The sequence below is a fragment of the Nematolebias whitei genome, chromosome 11, assembly GCF_014905685.2.
Source record: "Nematolebias whitei isolate Nwh7 chromosome 11, NemWhi1, whole genome shotgun sequence".
Lineage (NCBI taxonomy): Eukaryota > Metazoa > Chordata > Actinopteri > Cyprinodontiformes > Rivulidae > Nematolebias > Nematolebias whitei.
Window position 1 is genome coordinate 33634677 of NC_056508.1, and position 16740 is coordinate 33651416.

The 16740-nt window shown below is 42.6% G+C and overlaps 2 protein-coding genes across 2 annotated transcripts in view; both read left to right on the forward strand.

Annotated features, from left to right (window-relative positions):
* Nucleotides 1-719: 719 nt before the first annotated feature.
* foxl2l (forkhead box L2-like) lies at nt 720-1495 on the forward strand. The gene has a single exon (XM_037684235.1). It carries the CDS (start codon nt 743-745, stop codon nt 1493-1495), a length of 753 nt encoding a protein of 250 aa, XP_037540163.1. The 5' UTR covers nt 720-742.
* A 1281-nt stretch (nt 1496-2776) lies between these two features.
* Nucleotides 2777-16740, forward strand: part of tmem201 (transmembrane protein 201) — an 18664-nt gene continuing 4700 nt past the window's right edge. The window contains exons 1-7 of the mRNA XM_037684236.1: nt 2777-2975; nt 3767-3887; nt 3970-4164; nt 4252-4431; nt 5025-5386; nt 5467-5667; nt 11196-11416. Coding sequence (XP_037540164.1) covers nt 2866-2975; nt 3767-3887; nt 3970-4164; nt 4252-4431; nt 5025-5386; nt 5467-5667; nt 11196-11416 — 1390 coding nt within the window. The 5' untranslated portion in view covers nt 2777-2865. The remainder of the gene's footprint in view (nt 2976-3766; nt 3888-3969; nt 4165-4251; nt 4432-5024; nt 5387-5466; nt 5668-11195; nt 11417-16740) is intronic.

The following is a 16740-nucleotide window of genomic DNA, read 5'->3' on the forward strand; positions in this document are numbered from 1 at the left end:
CCAACAGGCTCCTTGTTCAGACCTGGCCTGCATGTGGGCGGTGAGCTGGGCTCGGATACCTGCACGCCTCGTGGATCCACCGTGTTTCAGGAAAAACCCAACCGCACACCTCAGAGCTGGAAACAATGAACGAAGCTGTGTTAAAGGTTAAAAACACACACAAACCACGCAGGCTGTGTCAACGGATGAGTTGCACTTGTTTTTACACCTTGAATACAATCTAACATATTAGTTTATATACACACAAACATATTTAAATCTTTATACAATCTTTTGCTATATGGACTAAAAAACGCTAAGCTTATTTTGAGGATGACATCTACTTGTTTTTGAACAATTTTTTTACACATGTAAACATCTGCCTGCATTATAACTGTGTCATGCTTGTGTTGAAATGCAGCAGGCCAGCATTTTTTTGTGCGACCTTTTGTCCACCTGCTGTGAGGGACTTTGACAAAAATAAGTCCAAACTTTTCAAGTCAGTCTTTGATGGTGGACACCACAAAGTGAGAAGATGTGGACTTTTTGAAAACACACTCTTGCGACCCTCGATTCATCCCAAACACCAGCAACTGGCTCGCACATGTGCAGCATAAACAGCGTGAGAAAAGTCTGAGATGAAAGACGCCGAGTGTCTCTGGTGAATCAACCAATGGGCGGAGTGAGCGCACCTGGACGCTTCATATCGCTGCGTGCTGGGCCCCGCAGGACGCACACACGCGCGCGCTGTCCTACCTGAAGCATGGACGCAGAGGAGAAACCAAAGCAGCTCCTGGACATCAGCAGCTCCGCTGAAGCCACACGTGAGGAGGTCCACCTGGAGAAGCCGCCATTCTCCTACGTGGCTCTAATTGCCATGGCCATCAAGGACAGCGAAGACAGGAGAGCCACTCTGAGCGGGATTTATAATTACATCATCTCCAAGTTCCCCTTTTATGAGAAGAACAAGAAGGGCTGGCAGAACAGCATACGGCACAACTTGTCCCTGAATGAGTGTTTCGTCAAGGTGCCCAGGGACAGCAGGGGGGACAGGAAGGGCAGCTACTGGACGCTGGACCCCGCGTTTGAAGACATGTTCGAGAAGGGGAACTTCCGGCGTCGGAGGAGGGTAAGGAGACTCCCCAGACCCCCCAGCGCGCCTTACCTGGCAGGTACCCCGGTGGAGTACCCGGAGCCGCTCTACCTGCAGCCTTATGTGAGCGGTGCGTCATGGGGGCTGTGCCAGCCCGGCTCGACCCAGACGACCGGTTACCCCGGACCGCACGCCGTGTCTGGACACACCCTGAACGCGTCCACCGGCGGCTCCGGCTACCCGCACTTCCACCCGGTCTACGGAACCTACAACCGCCACCCGTCGGTTCTGGTTCCACGCAACGGGTACCCATATGGCGGGGTGACCCAGCCCGTGAGTCCGGACGGGGGTACGGTCTCTGTGGGCTGCAACTACCAGCAGTTCACGTCCCTGGCGCCCCTGGCTTACTTCTCGGACCTTTAGGGACCTGAGTCCTGACAGACATTCGAGTTCATCTGTTCCATCATTTCACTTCTGCTGTCAGAGGATGAGGTGCCAAACTGTTGGCTGTTCTCGTGTTTGAGCTGAAGTTTGGCTGTTTTTGTAGCCTCCAGGCTGCTGTTCAAAAAGCCTAAATAACATTTACTGCATGACAAATTGGTAATAAAATAAAGTCATGAACTGGAAACGAAAGAACTGTTTGAAATGATCTGTTGTTGCTCTATATTTTTTTTGCATTTGTATTTTTGAATATTTGGTTCCATATTTATTGTTTTTCCTCTTTTTTTATTGGAGCTGCCCCATCATTTGATGGAACTGAAGCAGGTTTTTATTTGATTACGAATGTTTCTTAATGTGAACTATATGTTTGTTAAAATAAAATGTTATTTTTGCATGACATACCTTTTATTGACTCAGTCCCAGCTATTATGATCATTATTATTATTATCATGTAGTAATACATACAGTAACTAAACTGACTGATTTCATACATAAAAACCACAAAAGTTCATCCCACTCATAAAATAGCTTACAAACTTGAAAAAGTAGATAATTTACTTGAAAAATCTGGAACTTGTAATTACACGAGTACAGATTTTAAATTAATATATAACATATTTAATATTTAGATTGGGTGGAGTGCTTATGTGTTGCTTTTGTTGCGCCTTGGAAGTGGAAAAAATGTGTAGCAAATATGTCAAAAGGTACCTCAAGACTGTTTTGTTGCTTTGATATCAACACATATTGTTTACCTAAACAAGGAAATAAACAGTGTTCGAGCGCGCTATTGTCCGGTGTGTTCATGAACACCGTAAGAAAGAGTTTTATTTTACTAGTAAATTAAAGCCTACCTTTAGATATTGTAAAAAAAAAAAAAAAAGGATGTTGTGAAACTTTGTTCGGTTTACCGACAAATAAAAATTTAACAGCTAACTCGTGGCGTTTTGCGTTCCGGTTATTTTTAGATAAATATGTAGAACTTTATTTTACCAGTTACCACCGAATGCAGCAAGCATCGAGGAAGTCCCATTCCAATACTGCTTCCACTCGGTTTGTCCTTCGCGAAAAGTTAAAATATACATTAAAATATAACAAACAAAATTAAAAATAATTTAAAGCTATTTCTGCTGGGTATATACATGTAATAAAATGAAACAATATTAATTTTACGTTAAAATGTGAACCATAAAAGAAGGGATAAAACATATTGGAACGCAGCCAGGTGTTACGCATATTCCGTTTCCGTTTCATGGGCGTGAACAAAAGAAATCGCTTACCGCGTGCGCTACGGCGCGGTGTTTTACCTCCACAAACTGGACAGCATAACCTTTCGATTAATTTCCGTAAAGAAAATGGACACATTTAACAAACTTCTGTTAGAATATCCTGAACTAATGTACAGTGGAGTCGGAGCTACTGCGGTTATCGCAGGCGGAGCGCTGATGTACAAGATCGCTAACAGGTATTGTGTTTAGGTTCTGGATCCAAATGATTTGTTGCTTTTCGATGTCATCACAAAGAGCATTTTAATAATTTAGAACATAATTTAAAGCAACTATGTTTTAATTAAGAAACGTATTTGCAAGACAAAAACTCGTAAGTGCATTTGATTTTGATCATTAGCAGCCGTTGAATTTCGCTAGCTTGTATGCTAACGTAGGTAGCTACTCCATGTAAAGTGCACTCACCAAGCAGTTTGTTGACATTTTGTAAACTACGTTTGAAAGGTTTTATGAGCACATTTATCTAATGTAAACTTTGTTCTCCACCTTCCATGATCACACTGGTAAAGTTAAACGTAAAACAGGATATGTTGCTAGTTGGTAAAAATGTATTTAAAGTAGTTACACAAGCCAGTTCAGTCAGTTTGTTTTTTAACTGGAACAAATCTCATCTGAACATATGGATGTAGTCAGCTACAGTTTGAAAGCATGTGTTTTTTACTAACTTGAAAATGTCCAGAGAAATACTTTAAGTTGTGCTGAACGGACTTAAAACCTAATGTCTGTGCCTAACAATTATGTAGCTTTTTTTTCCATGTTTGTAGTTCATTTTTCAAGAGTTTTGCCTTTAACAATTTTGTGTTTGTATAGGAAAAAATATGTAAACATTAACGGGGGTGTTGCTTGCATTCTGAAATATCTATTTACATTCATTCAGGTTATATGTGCTGACTGTGGGTCCCACATAGGAATATGTATCAGTTTTTTTGTTTGAGATTATAATGGAATGAAACTTGTTTCTTTTTTACAGAAAGAAGCCCACTCATGCAAATGTTAACTGCTGGTTCTGTGATCAGAACACAGTGGTGCCTTATGGAAACAGAAATTGCTGGGACTGTCCTAACTGTGACCAGTACAATGGTTTCCAAGAGGTAAGTTTCAAGATCACACATGACAGTAATTTTTTTTTAAGCAATCTTTATTTATGGTTGTCCTTTTGCTTGTTTTTGTTAGAACGGAGATTACAACAAACCCATCCCAGCTCAGTACATGGAGCATCTGAATCACGGCGTATCTGGAGGTCTTCCATCCGCTGAGACACCCAAGTCACTGCAGTGGGTCAACTGTCAGATGCTGCTGTGCAGGAAGTGCAATAACAACCAATCATTAAAAATCAAACAGCTGGCTTCATACATCCCCAGGGATGATGTACGTACTTTGTCCAATATGTTCTACTTATATCAAATGTCAAAAGAATGTATAATACCAACTGAATATGTTTTGTTTCTGGTTTAGGGCAACTATGATGAGGAGATCGAAGCCTACAAGCATCACCTAGAGCAGACTTATAAGTTATGCAGACCATGTCAGACAGCAGTGGAATATTATATTAAATACCAAAACCGCCAGCTTCGCACGGTGCTCCTAAATCACCAGCTTCGACGCACTCGAGAGTCTGACACGGAGTTTGTAAAGGTCAGTGCAAAACTGTCAAAATAGAAGAGCTAATTTTATACTTAAATAATAAATGTGTAAAAAGAGGAGTAAAAAAATTCTCATTATTATCATCTCAAAAACAAATTCTACTATACAATCAAACATGATTAAAAAAAAAACGTGTTATGAATACTGCCATAAAATTGCTGTTTTCTTCAGTGGCACATTAACAGTTTTAATTTAAATTTAGATTATACATATGAGCTCAATTAAGTACGTTTTGATAATTGCTTTTGCATTAGATATTACTTAATAGATTTTTGACATGTCTGTGCATTCTAAGAACATTTACACAAAGAACTTGTGCAGATTGTTTCAGCTATTTATTATTGACACTTCCTGTTCACCAGGTTATGTATTTTACATCAATGATGAATCATATTCAAAATATATATTTTTAATTTCAATAGAGCTAACGTGTCAATGATCTACATTTTGTATTTAAGCAGTTCTTTAATTAAAGTTTGGCTCACTGACAAAATACATCATTGTGGATGAACAATAGTCTGCTTCCTCCGTGCTGCATGTTCTGTTATGCCAGGTTTAATAATAAAAAAAATTGTCTCCCACAGAGCACCCATTCTCTGTCCTCGCCAACAGGGGTCATACTGTTACGGATCCTCGTTTTCTTCACAAGTGCTTTCCTGCTTGCTGTGTCTCTCTACGAATTGCCGGAACAATCGGTCTCACCAAGTGGGTCACAAACATTAAGTGGTGGTGTCGCTCCTCCCAAGCCTCAATTAAAGAATGAATCCACCTCTAACAACAGCAGTGCAGCTATGTTCGTATGGCAGAGTCTGCTGGAGTTTTTCCCCGACAAGGCCGTAGAGAATACCAGGATAATGTGGCAGCATGGAAGGGACAACCAGCTGGGGGTAGTCTCTGCTGGCCTGTTGACTTGTCTCACAGCTATCTTCTTAGCAGGACCTGTGAGGTAAGCAGTTATCATGCCTTTATTTTTTTAAAACCTGGATCGATTCTGTACCATGTTTTTCATGTCTTGTGCTCTTTCAGGCTGAGGAGAATTGATGCTGTGGCCTCAGTTCTGTGGTTCTCCATCTTGTGCCTCCACCTGGCTGAGAGCTATCTGACGAATACCTCGAACTGGATGGACACAGCCAAGCTTGTTACCGTCTCCCTTTGTTGCCTAGTCAGCTTTGCTGCTGCTGCTGCAACTCGCAAACCACTGGGTCCGCGACGAGCCCGATACCGAAGGTCAGAACCTGAGCAGTAATGTGTGTTCACGTTGGGTCTGAAAGTTGGGAGCCTTCACTCTGCGTTCTTTTGTGTAATCAGATCAAAACATGCTTGAGTACATAACTGATCAGTTTTGTGCGTTTCCTCAAATAAAGACCTTTGTTTGCTTTAGCTGTTTGGGGTACCCGACTTGTACTAGATACTGGTTTTTTTTATGTTTATCAATTAGTCCTTGTGATAAGACATTACAACAAGAAAATCCTTAGTAACCAAATCAGGAATTTTCAGTTTGATTTCAGTTTAATTGTCACTTTTTTTCCCCACGTTTTTCATAATTTCTGAAAAGTGTACTCATGCTATTCTGCCTTTCTCCACCAAAATCCTCCTTAAAATTTATTTTTATTATACTTCCCATTTTGTGTTGAATTTAAGAGTACAAAGCTCATGCCATAAAGTTGAATCAAAAGTATGGCAAAGTCCTAAAATCTGTGATCTGCCATTTGAAACAGATTACTTTTTTTTTTTCTGTTTGCAAACTTAAAATATATTTAGGCAGGAAATAATGACAAGGTGTATGATATGAATCGGTTATATAAATATTGTTAGAATTTTTGAATACAAATCGACAACACACTATGCAGAAAAACCTTTCTAACTACCCTTTTTATCTCGTTCTTCAGCTGTTATTTTACGTTCATATTCCGCAGTAAAAGTGGATGGAAAAAGGGCTGCAGTGGTTTCAACCATGACAAATTTAATTTCTCTGTCAAACCCACTCGTGGAAAAAGTTGTAGCTGATGCTGTTAAAATCCACTTAAACGTTCCTGCGTGTTATCAAGTTAAAAACACAATTTGGTTTAGGTGTACCAACCCCCTCTGTTGTTGGCAGAGCTTTTACTGTGAAAGATGTGTATGCATGTCGTACATTTATTGAAGGCACTGATCCAAAGTGGTTTAGGACAGATAAATAATATTGGATCACTGCAGGTTAATACTAAATGCTTGGTCCAGTACTCCAAAATCCTGGTTTTTATTTGAGGAAATCCAGTTTTTGTTGTGTCCTTGTTCACTTCACTGTCCTCTGTTGTGAGAATGATTTCTACTGTGAGATAACGAAATGTGAGTGGTAAATTGTGACGAGAAGGTTGGAAGATTCAAACTTGGGAAAAGAAACAGCCTTGCACTGTTTTCTTATTTACTGACAGTTTGAAAGATTTTCCTCATCATTTTTATTTTAAATCATGAAACCTAAAGTGAAATGTTTCTAAGCTAACATATTCAATATAAGCTACACATTTTTTTTTTTTAGAAAATAATCATGATGTGATTTCTGAAAGTTTCTTTCAACCTAATCCTGTTGGTCTAAAGTATTTCACCAAATCAACTTTGTGATGGACTGATCTTACCAGTTAAAATACCATTGAAGTTGTTTTTTATTCTAATCAGTATATTAAAACTAGTATTCACATTCCTACCTAGTATTACCTGTTGTGATCTACACTACTGGGAGTATCTAAAGATGTTATTTACTAATATATGTATTAACTGAGTTTTGTTCCACTAACTACAGATTATTGCATGAAACAGTATTTTTTTAAGACACAAGTTGTAGTTGTTGTTCAGTTATGTATTGCACATCATCTACAGCTGAAGAGGAGCTCAGATGATTATTTTGGGGTGTGTGGGGAATGTTGACATATTTATTAATCCTATAGTTATTTTTTAAGCTTTGAAGAAAGCCTCTTTAACAATGTGATCATTTCTGCCTGAGTCACAGAGTTCGCAGGTAAACCCTTCGAGTGGTCTCTGGTTTTGTGACTGTAATGTGATAGAAAGTGTCCAATAAGAATCACTCGTGCTGAAATCTGATCTATTAGTGCACGTGTTACAGTATATGCTGTGATGTAGAGTAACTTGGTAAAACGGCGTTATGAAGATCTAACTTTTGTCTACATGGACTCAATACTTGATCCCTTTTTTAGCTAAAAACTCTTGTGTTTTTTGCCGTTTGTGCCCATTCTGCTGTGATCTCTGTGTAGACGGTGCTTTATTAGTGTCTATTACTTGAATTAATTCCCAGTTTTACCCCCCCCAAAAAAGTCTAGAAATATGTTATCTGTATAGGACAAAGGTTTTAGGCACTAAGAACTTATTGTAGTATGAATGTAGCCAGCCTCCTATTCTCACATACTGTTGTATGTTCCTGATCATGAATTAAATTGTATTTTTGGACATTTTTACACTCAAATTGGCAATATTTTTCTCAGTATGCCTGTACCTGTAGCTGAAAGTTGTTGCTGATGGAGGACTTCCTGTCAGGTACACGGCTGCTTTTAGCATTTACTGTTAGTTCTGTTCGCTTTGTTGGTTCAGTGCATGAAACGTTCAAACACCAGGCGCTCAGATCAGTAAACATAAATGATCTTAATATTTTTCCCTGAAGTTCATTATTTATTTTCAAAAAAAGTAGAGACAGAATTGAACCTAGTTTTCGTGGTTTATCTTAAAAATTAAAATTACATTTCCATCGAATTAACTTGTTTTTTCTCTTGACTCCACAACCGATCAACATTTTCATTTGTTCATCTATTAAATACTCGAACATTGTACACGCTAACTTTTCACTACATGTTTGTTGCTGTTTGGGTTTTTTTTTTTTTTTGTATTGGATAATTTGAAAATGTGTAATTAATTACAAACTCTATTAACTCTGGTTAGTGTGGTGGTACCAGTGTTAAAATAATCTGGGTTTGCGTGTTGGAGTAATTTTCTCAGAGCTGCTGGTATTGACTGTTTGTTTCACATTAAATATGTAGTTTGTTGGGTGTACGGAAAGATTTGATGGCATGTAGTGTAATTAACTTTCTGTTTATTGTTGTGGCTGATCTCTTTATATTTAGGGATGCACGATATTATCGGCATGGTATCGGTATCTGCCGATATTAGTGATAAAGTTAAATATTGGACATCGGCCATTTCATCAAAATAACTCACCAATATAAAAGGCGCTGTTATTTTTTAAATATACATTATATGTTTATATAGTGTTACATCATTTTCAGCACCCTTTTTGGCATCCACATTTGGTAGCAGGCCAAACTGACAAAGACCATGCAGATTAATGTAGTATTTTAATTCCACAGCAAAGAAAGCTGTGTAGTCTCTGTAAGTAGGTCTAGGGGAAAAAATATCCGTACGGGTATCGGTTATCGGCCAAATAAGTGATAAAATATCGGCCAAAAATCCCAATATCGTGCATCCCTACTTTTTTTTCATCTTCGTTATAAAATCTATAAAATCTAAAAACAATTTCAGTGTAGTGTATTGAGTAAACCGACACCTCATACTACCAAATATTGCTGTACAGGTGGAGTATTTTGATATTTATTTGAATACTTCAGTGCAACTGAAACCCCTGATTGTGTGCGTGTTCTCAAAATAAGCAGAAGATGCATCAGACACTGTGTTTTCGCCTCTTTGCAACGTGCTAAAGTTTAGCATGCTGTGGCCAAAAAGCTTGTTCTGTATTTATGTGTGGCCTGGGTATTTTTTATTGTCTTTGTTTTGTTTACTCTTAATCAAATTTCTGTATTTACATAAGCTGCACGAATAAAGCATTTAGTTTTAAAAGCACTGCCTTCATTCAGGTTATATATATATATATATATGTTTAAGCTACTATTTATTAAACTCACAAACCCATTTTACAATATTTAACGAGAGCTTTCTTTAAAAGTGTGTTTTCTGCTCTGTGTTTTTGGAACATGTGATTTATCTGTGTATGGAGGAGAAGCCTTCGATGAGGCGGTTTATAAAAGGAGCTTCAGTTAATAAATTGCCAAATTGTGTGTCGTGTTACACAGTTCAGTTTGTCTCGGTTTAATCTTTGTGTTTTCGTTCTTACATCAGTAAGTCACAACAACAATCTGTGGTTTTAAAGTAAAAGCTGTTTGATTTCTGTAGCAACGATGAACACGAAGGTTTGTTGCGGCTGAGTTTCTTACATCGTACTCCAAGTGATATTGTAACTGGGAGCCAGATTTATGTATTTGTGCCACTTTCAGAATTGTCTGTAGTAATGCTTGCTGTATGTTGATTCTAATAAACAGTTAGAGAAAGACAAGAGCTTCTGCTTGTTTCTTGACGACACAAACACCCTCTTATTCATGTTCCTCATCAGCGTTTTCTGTTTTGCACTGAATTTAGAATAAAAGTAATTGTTCTGATTAAAACTAGCGTAGCTTTTTTTCTTGGCTCAAATCTCCCAAGTTTGAGCTCCGTCTCTCAAATTGGTGCTAAATGCTGATAAAAGCAAAGGGTTGTTGTTTTCAAACAGGAAGTCTGTCCCAGCAGTTCTTCCTTCTGTCTTGTCTACGAACGATGTTCCTGTTGAGTTTGTTGATTCTTACAAATACTTGGGAATCTTGGTGGATGCACATCTCCCTTTTAAGCCGCATGTCGAAAACTTAAAGGAACTGAAATAAAAACGGAGTTTCTTTTACAGAAATAGATCTTGTTTAACTCTGAACGCCTTGTAGCTGCTATGTTCCTACCGTCCATTGACTACGGTGACATTATTTACATGAACGCTCCTACAAGCTCCCTGCAGATGTTGGACGTGGTCTATCACGGCGCGCTAAGATTCATAACTGGTTGTAACTATCGTACCCATCACTGCACCCTGTATTCACTGGTTAACTGGTCATCGTTAACTTCATGTAGACTCTCACTGGTACATTTTCATCTTTAAAAATCACTCCTTGGTCTGCTGCCTTCATGCATCGCCTCCTAGTGCAGTTACAGCGTGCGCTCTCAAGACATTATTACCCGCAGCGTCCCCTCGGTGCAGACTGAACTTGGCAGAAAGTTCTCCCACTCTGCTCCTGTTTCCTGGAACATCTTACAAAAAGATCTGACGTTGTCGACTTTGACCTCTCTAAGGGATTTTAAACAATTAAGTTCAAGGCAAAAATCAGTGCAGGCATGTTCTTGTTTTTAGTATTTGACCTCGTTTTATAATGTAGCTTGACTTTAGTTTTAACACTACTTTTCATTTTATATGCATTTTATGGCTGTTTATTGTTTGTACCTTATCTGTGGTTTGTCTAAAACAGGTCTCTCTTGAAAATGAGTCAATGAGACTAACTTGTATAAATAAAGGTTGAATGAAAAAAAAATAAAAAAATCTGACTACGTGTGGATGCGTATTGCCATTATTGAAGTGTTTCTTCAGTGTTCACCTAAAAAAACTAATTAAATCCGCTGCAAAGGCTGCATGTCTTGCTGCAGACTGCCTTGGAGCTCATTACAGCTGTTTTATTTTTTACATGTCATTTTAAATATGCAATATTGCCGTTTGGAATTGTGCATTTTATTGTTTGTTGTTGTAAAACTCAACCATTTAAAAAAAAACAATTCACAGACCAGTGGAGCCAAATTTGATAATGGAATAATTTTAGTTGGGAACGTTTTAGTGCATGTTTGTGTCTCCGTTCTTCAGCTCTTGACTGCAGGTCGTAGACCGTTACGTTGCTCTTGTGTTGCAGATATCTTGCAGGCGGCCCTGCGGCCCCACCTTTCAGCAGCCACCCTCCTTTTTTCACCCCCGACATGGCAGACTCCTTCGTCCCCTCCCCACCCCCCAACTTCTCCAAGCTCATCAACCGCCATCACGGTCCTCGCGAGCGCAGGCCGTCTCCTTCCACTCTGCCTGGACGCCTCAACAGAGCCCTTTGCCTCGGAACCGTCCCGTCCTTCACCAGGGCAGGTAAACAATCGAACAGTTTCAAACCATCTCCAGCTCTCAGCGGCTTCTTTAGCACGCTCTGAGTCTGCCTCACTGCTTTTGCTTTTGACGCTGTGCTCTGCACGCCCCGGTCTGTCCGTGCTGGGTCACTTCCTGTGGACGCGTTTGAGCCTGAGTAACATCTTACAGCAGCGTTTAAAAAAATTCAGGAACATCGGGTCCAAACACGGGGAAACAACGGTTTTCTGGGCCAATCGAATTAAAAAAATGTTCACTCAGTCAACAGGACTCTCCACTGAGCCAAAGTAAAACCAAGTTTCAACTTTGAGTACGTGTGTAAGTTGTATATTTCAGTCTTAATACATTTTTGAACTGCTACACAAACGTTGGTTACGTACTGTAACCCCAGATTCTATGAATATAGGCGTAGCCCTTTAAGGCTGTCGCTGATGGTTTATCCCGTTATGCAGAGCATAAGCACTGAAAAAAATTAGTCCACGCCCACCTGCTGTGTGGGCCCACCCGGTCCGTATAAATTACGTTAAGAGCGGGAAATCGGCTCCCAAAATAGCTTTTTCTTCAGCCATTTAGGAGCCAGTGAGGCCCGACGCTTAAAGGGCTACGCCTATATTCATAGAATCTGGGGTTACAGTACGTAACCAACGTTCTATTTCATATAGGCTTCGCCCTTTAAGGCTGTCGCTGATGGTTTAAGGGCGAAGCGGATGTGGTCCTCGCCTCACTGGGTCCATTCGAACACAGTAAGAAGCGGAAGCTTGCCCAAAAAACGTCTTGTCACTCAGCTCCCCGTGTGCATAAACTACGCATCGCGTAATTATGTGCCATGCACAGACGCATGTTGTGTAACTATGCGTTCTGACAAGCATGAATACCCCGGAAAAACTTTCAACGGGAAGAGGAAGTTGAAAAGAGGGGGGGGAGGGGGGCATGAACCAACTGGTTCATGGCTGAACAGTATAAACAGATTAATGTCCATGAATTGATAAATAATCAAATGAACTGATTGGTAACAATAATCATGAACTGATTAGTGACAATAGAACCAGAAACACAGACACAACTGTGACTGATAACAACATCTCACACTGTAATGCATGCAGACAGAAGTGAGCTTAAACAGAGTTCCATGAGAACAATAATATTCATTCTGTTAGAGCACTAAGGACAGAATGTGTCATGGAACGAGCCGTTACATCACGTAGGTAAAAGCGAATAAATGAGCAGGGTGTTGACCATGCAGCCGCAGTGCAAATGTCCTACATTGACATACCATTATGCAGAGCAGTCGAAGATGCGATACCCCTGGTCGAATGTGCTTAGAGGTTGACAGGAGGCCCTAAATCTGATGCTCTGTAGGCTTCAGAAAAGGCCTCACACAGCCAGTGTGACAAGCGCTGGATGGATAACGGCGACCTGCAGAAGCATCTCTATAATGCACAAACAATTGTTGAGTTTGAAACGCATTGCAGCTGTGTGCGTTATGTAACACGTCAACGCCCGCACCGGGCAGAGAAGATGAACAGATGCTTCCTCTTCTGATCTGTGGGGGGAAAAAAACCCCTCCAACGATATCACTCTTGATTTAAAAGAGCTCGTGATGTTTTAGGCATAAAAGCTGGGTTGGTCTTAAATCAGCTGAGCTGCCCGTCAGCCTAATTCTAAGGCATGACGAAGCAACAGAGAGGGCAGATAATTACTTATCCTCTTAGCGGGTGTTAAAACCAGCAACAGGGCTGTTAAAAGAGACAAGAATTTAAATGAAACCTGATCCAGAGGCTCAATTGAAGCTTTGATCAGGGCTCGCAGGACCAGCGTTAAACCCACTGTGGAACAAGTGGGCGTGAAAACAGGCCTACATCTCTGTACACCTTTTAGAAACCGCTTCATCAGCGGGTGATAAAAGCTGTTCTGTCTCCAAACCCTTTGTGGCAGGAAGAGATGGCTGCAATCGTACGTTAAAGCGTACTGAAAGCCAACTCCCTATCCATCAGCTGTTGTAGAAAAACAACACGCCGCCTAAAAGGCATGAAGTGGTCTCTAAAACTTCTCTGTGCACCAGCGCTGAAAAGCCGTCCCCTTGATGTGTACAGAACTGTGGTAGATGCAGCACGTGAATCTTGAATTGTGCACACTATCTCCTGAGGGAGACCCATCCTCTAAGTGGGACCGCTCAGCGGTCAGACCCACCGGTGTTGACCCATTTCTGGGTAACTCTTGGTCGCTCCTCCTGCCTGAAGGAGAGCATCCTTCCTCCATGACAGTTCCACGGCGACCCAACAACAGACGTTGCAGGCCTGGGAACCATGGTGCGTTCACACGCCGGGAGCCACCAGGAGAGCTGTCAATCCCTCCTCTTGAACTCGGTTCATGGACCGTAAAAAACAGAGGAGGTGGGGGAAAAGAAACGCGTAAAAAGCGTTTTGGGCCACCGACTGTGAGCAAATGCGTCCCCCCCCAGCGATGGATCGTCTCGCGGGCTCAGGGAAAACCGTAGTTGACATTGAGCGTTCTTCTCGCATCGCAAACAGGTCCACAGCTGCTTTGCCAACTTCTGCTGCGTCTGGAAACATCAGATCCGGATGGAGGATCCGGTCCACGTAACGTGGGCCGCCCTTGGACGTCACATCAGAACACCGGATATGTAAACCGCTCTAATAAAAGCAGGTTTTGATGAACCCAACTCAGTAGCTTTCGCACAATGTGTAACATCTGGCTGAACGCATACCCTGATGGTTATGTACGCAGCAGTCATCATGATGTCTGTGTGAATCAACACGTGTTGATTCTGTAGCACAGGAGCAAGGTGTTGAATCACATTCAGTACTGTGCGACACTCCAAAACATTGATGTGGGCTGATGTGTAGTGGGGCCACAGCGCCCCTACTGCTTGAGATAGGTATGTCCCCCCCCCAGCCTGACAGCAACGTGTCTGTGAAGACTGACCCATGACGTGGGTCTGCTGAGGGGGACTCCCTCTGATAGAAAAACAAGGTGTTTCCCCAGAGTCGGAGGTCTGCTTCCACAGAGGAAAAGACAATGATCATGTGTCGTTTGTTTTACTGGATCCACATGCAGACGTGCAAAAACACCTCTAGAGGCGTCTCATGTGATAAACGAGTTTTCATGGTGGTTGAATTTAATTCCACTCCAGAAAACAAATGTCAGGGCCGGGAAAATCGAGCTTCCTTCCACTTATGGCGAAGCCCAGATTAACAGGTGTGATGTCAACACCTGATCCTGCATCAGCGCCTCCTGTCTGAAGTGACAGGATCCGCAGATCATCCAGGTAAAACAAAAAACTCTCGTCTCTGTGTTTTAGGATGATCGGTATGCGTTCTCTGGATGTTAAACAACAGATCCAAGAACGGTCGATCCGTGAGTAAAAACCCTCGTGTTTTCTCTCCCTTGGGGAACTCTGTAGATTACTTTTATCAGAAAACACTTGGATTTCTGCATTTAGGGAAGAGAATCAGTCTGATGATGATGACGGGACCGTTTATATAACTCCTCTGAATGGAGGGGTTCGGGTTGCAAACTGTAACTTGTACCATTTGCATAAACCCTGTCCATCCATCTGAAAAACGGCGAGCATGTTTAGCCACTCTACGTAACGTTCGTGGATGAACGTGCGTTAATGATGCGTCATGTTTTGTACGGCTGTCAGCAGTCCGTCCCTCAACCGCCGTCATGCGTCGCGGGAATGTTTTCTGTGTGACCCCGGGCGAGACTTGAGCTGAAGGCGAAGCGTGTGACAGCTGATGACGCGGTGAGCTGCGCGTTTGACGTCGCTGTGCGAACGTTGAAAGGCGGAGGGCGTGACTTCATTTACACCGTGCTGTTGGAGTGAAGGCTGCTTAGCCCCGCGGGAGCACACGTTGTTCTCTGGAGGGACGCGCGCCGCTCTCGCTGGAGGGGCGCGCGCTGGAGGGAGACTCATTACCGGGTTCTTCGGCTGCTTCACGTTTAAGCTGCGGTGAGCTGCCGAAAGCTGAGAGAGAAGGACCCCCACCCGGACCAGCCTGCGGACCACATTTATACCGATGTGAGCTGGTTAGCGCCGGCAGCTGTGTGCGCCAGCATCAACGCAGCACCGTTGGATGGAGGCTGTCATCTTAGTGTTCGACTCGTCATGTCAAGAGCGGCGGTGAATTAAAAACCCTATTTAAGGACACCGGCTCATGTGGAGGCTGTTCCATCCCACGAGTGCGAGTTGACACCGCTTGAGTGAGGATCGTGCAGTTCTAGTTGGTAATGAGTTATTTTCGCTTACCGTTGTGCCGTGATCGACCCGTCATGTCTAGAGCGACGGTGAGTTTAAAAAACCTTTATTTAAGGACACCGGCTCATGTGGAGGCTGTTCTGTGATCGACTCATCATGTCTAGAGCGACGGTGAGTTAAAAAACCTTTAATTAAGGACACCGGCTCATGTGTGGAGGCTGTTCTGTGATCGACTCGTCATGTCTTAGAGCGACGGTGAGTTAAAAACCTTTATTTAAGGACACCGGCTCGTGTGTGGGGCTGTTTCATCCCACGAGTGCGCTCTTATGTGTGCGGCCGCTGTGAGCTGATCCGGGCTTACAGACTGGCTAAAAAACAGACACTTGGATCATTAATGATGATTTATTTCAACTTTCGTGTCACTTTTACACACACCCTCCGGAGACCGTCATTTGAGAGCTTTCTCTCTCATGAGCTCTGCGATTGTTTGCCCAGAGCGCTGTCTTGCAGGCGAACTCTGGGGAAACGCTGAGCTGCAGGCTGCCGGAGTGCAGAGGGCTGGATTCTGACGGGCGGGGCTGGTGGTGGAACTCAGCGAGAGCCGCGGCCGTGGAAAAATCGAAAACTTGCTCGCGACGGTCCCTCCAGCGGGGACGGGGTGGGCCGCGCGGCTTGATGAGGTGGCGAACAGCTTTTGGCACCTCCTCCGACTGTTTCACTTCGCCAGCATGGTTTGAAGCTGCTCTGAACAGCGCGTCCGCGATGGGCTTCATCAGGTCTTGTGCAGATTCTCCGGCAGCGAGGGGAGTAACGAAGCCAGGTGGATCGTTGGGTCATCGTCCTCCGCGCTGCAGTCCCCGACAAGGCAAACCGTGGGAGAGGCACACATGTTGAGCTGGCGTCAGCTGCTTACAGAGGGAGATCTTCGTCTCCAAGGCAGGTCTGCGGCCTTCAATCCCTTGGACATGCTATATGCTAGCAGCGCACGTTGTTGCTAGCTGCGGCTGCCTGAAAAAACACGTCGGTGGGCTCGATTGGAGAGCGTGGTCGCCGTCTGTGTTCCTCCGGAGGGACGGGACGCTGCTCCGACCTGGGCAGCTTCGCT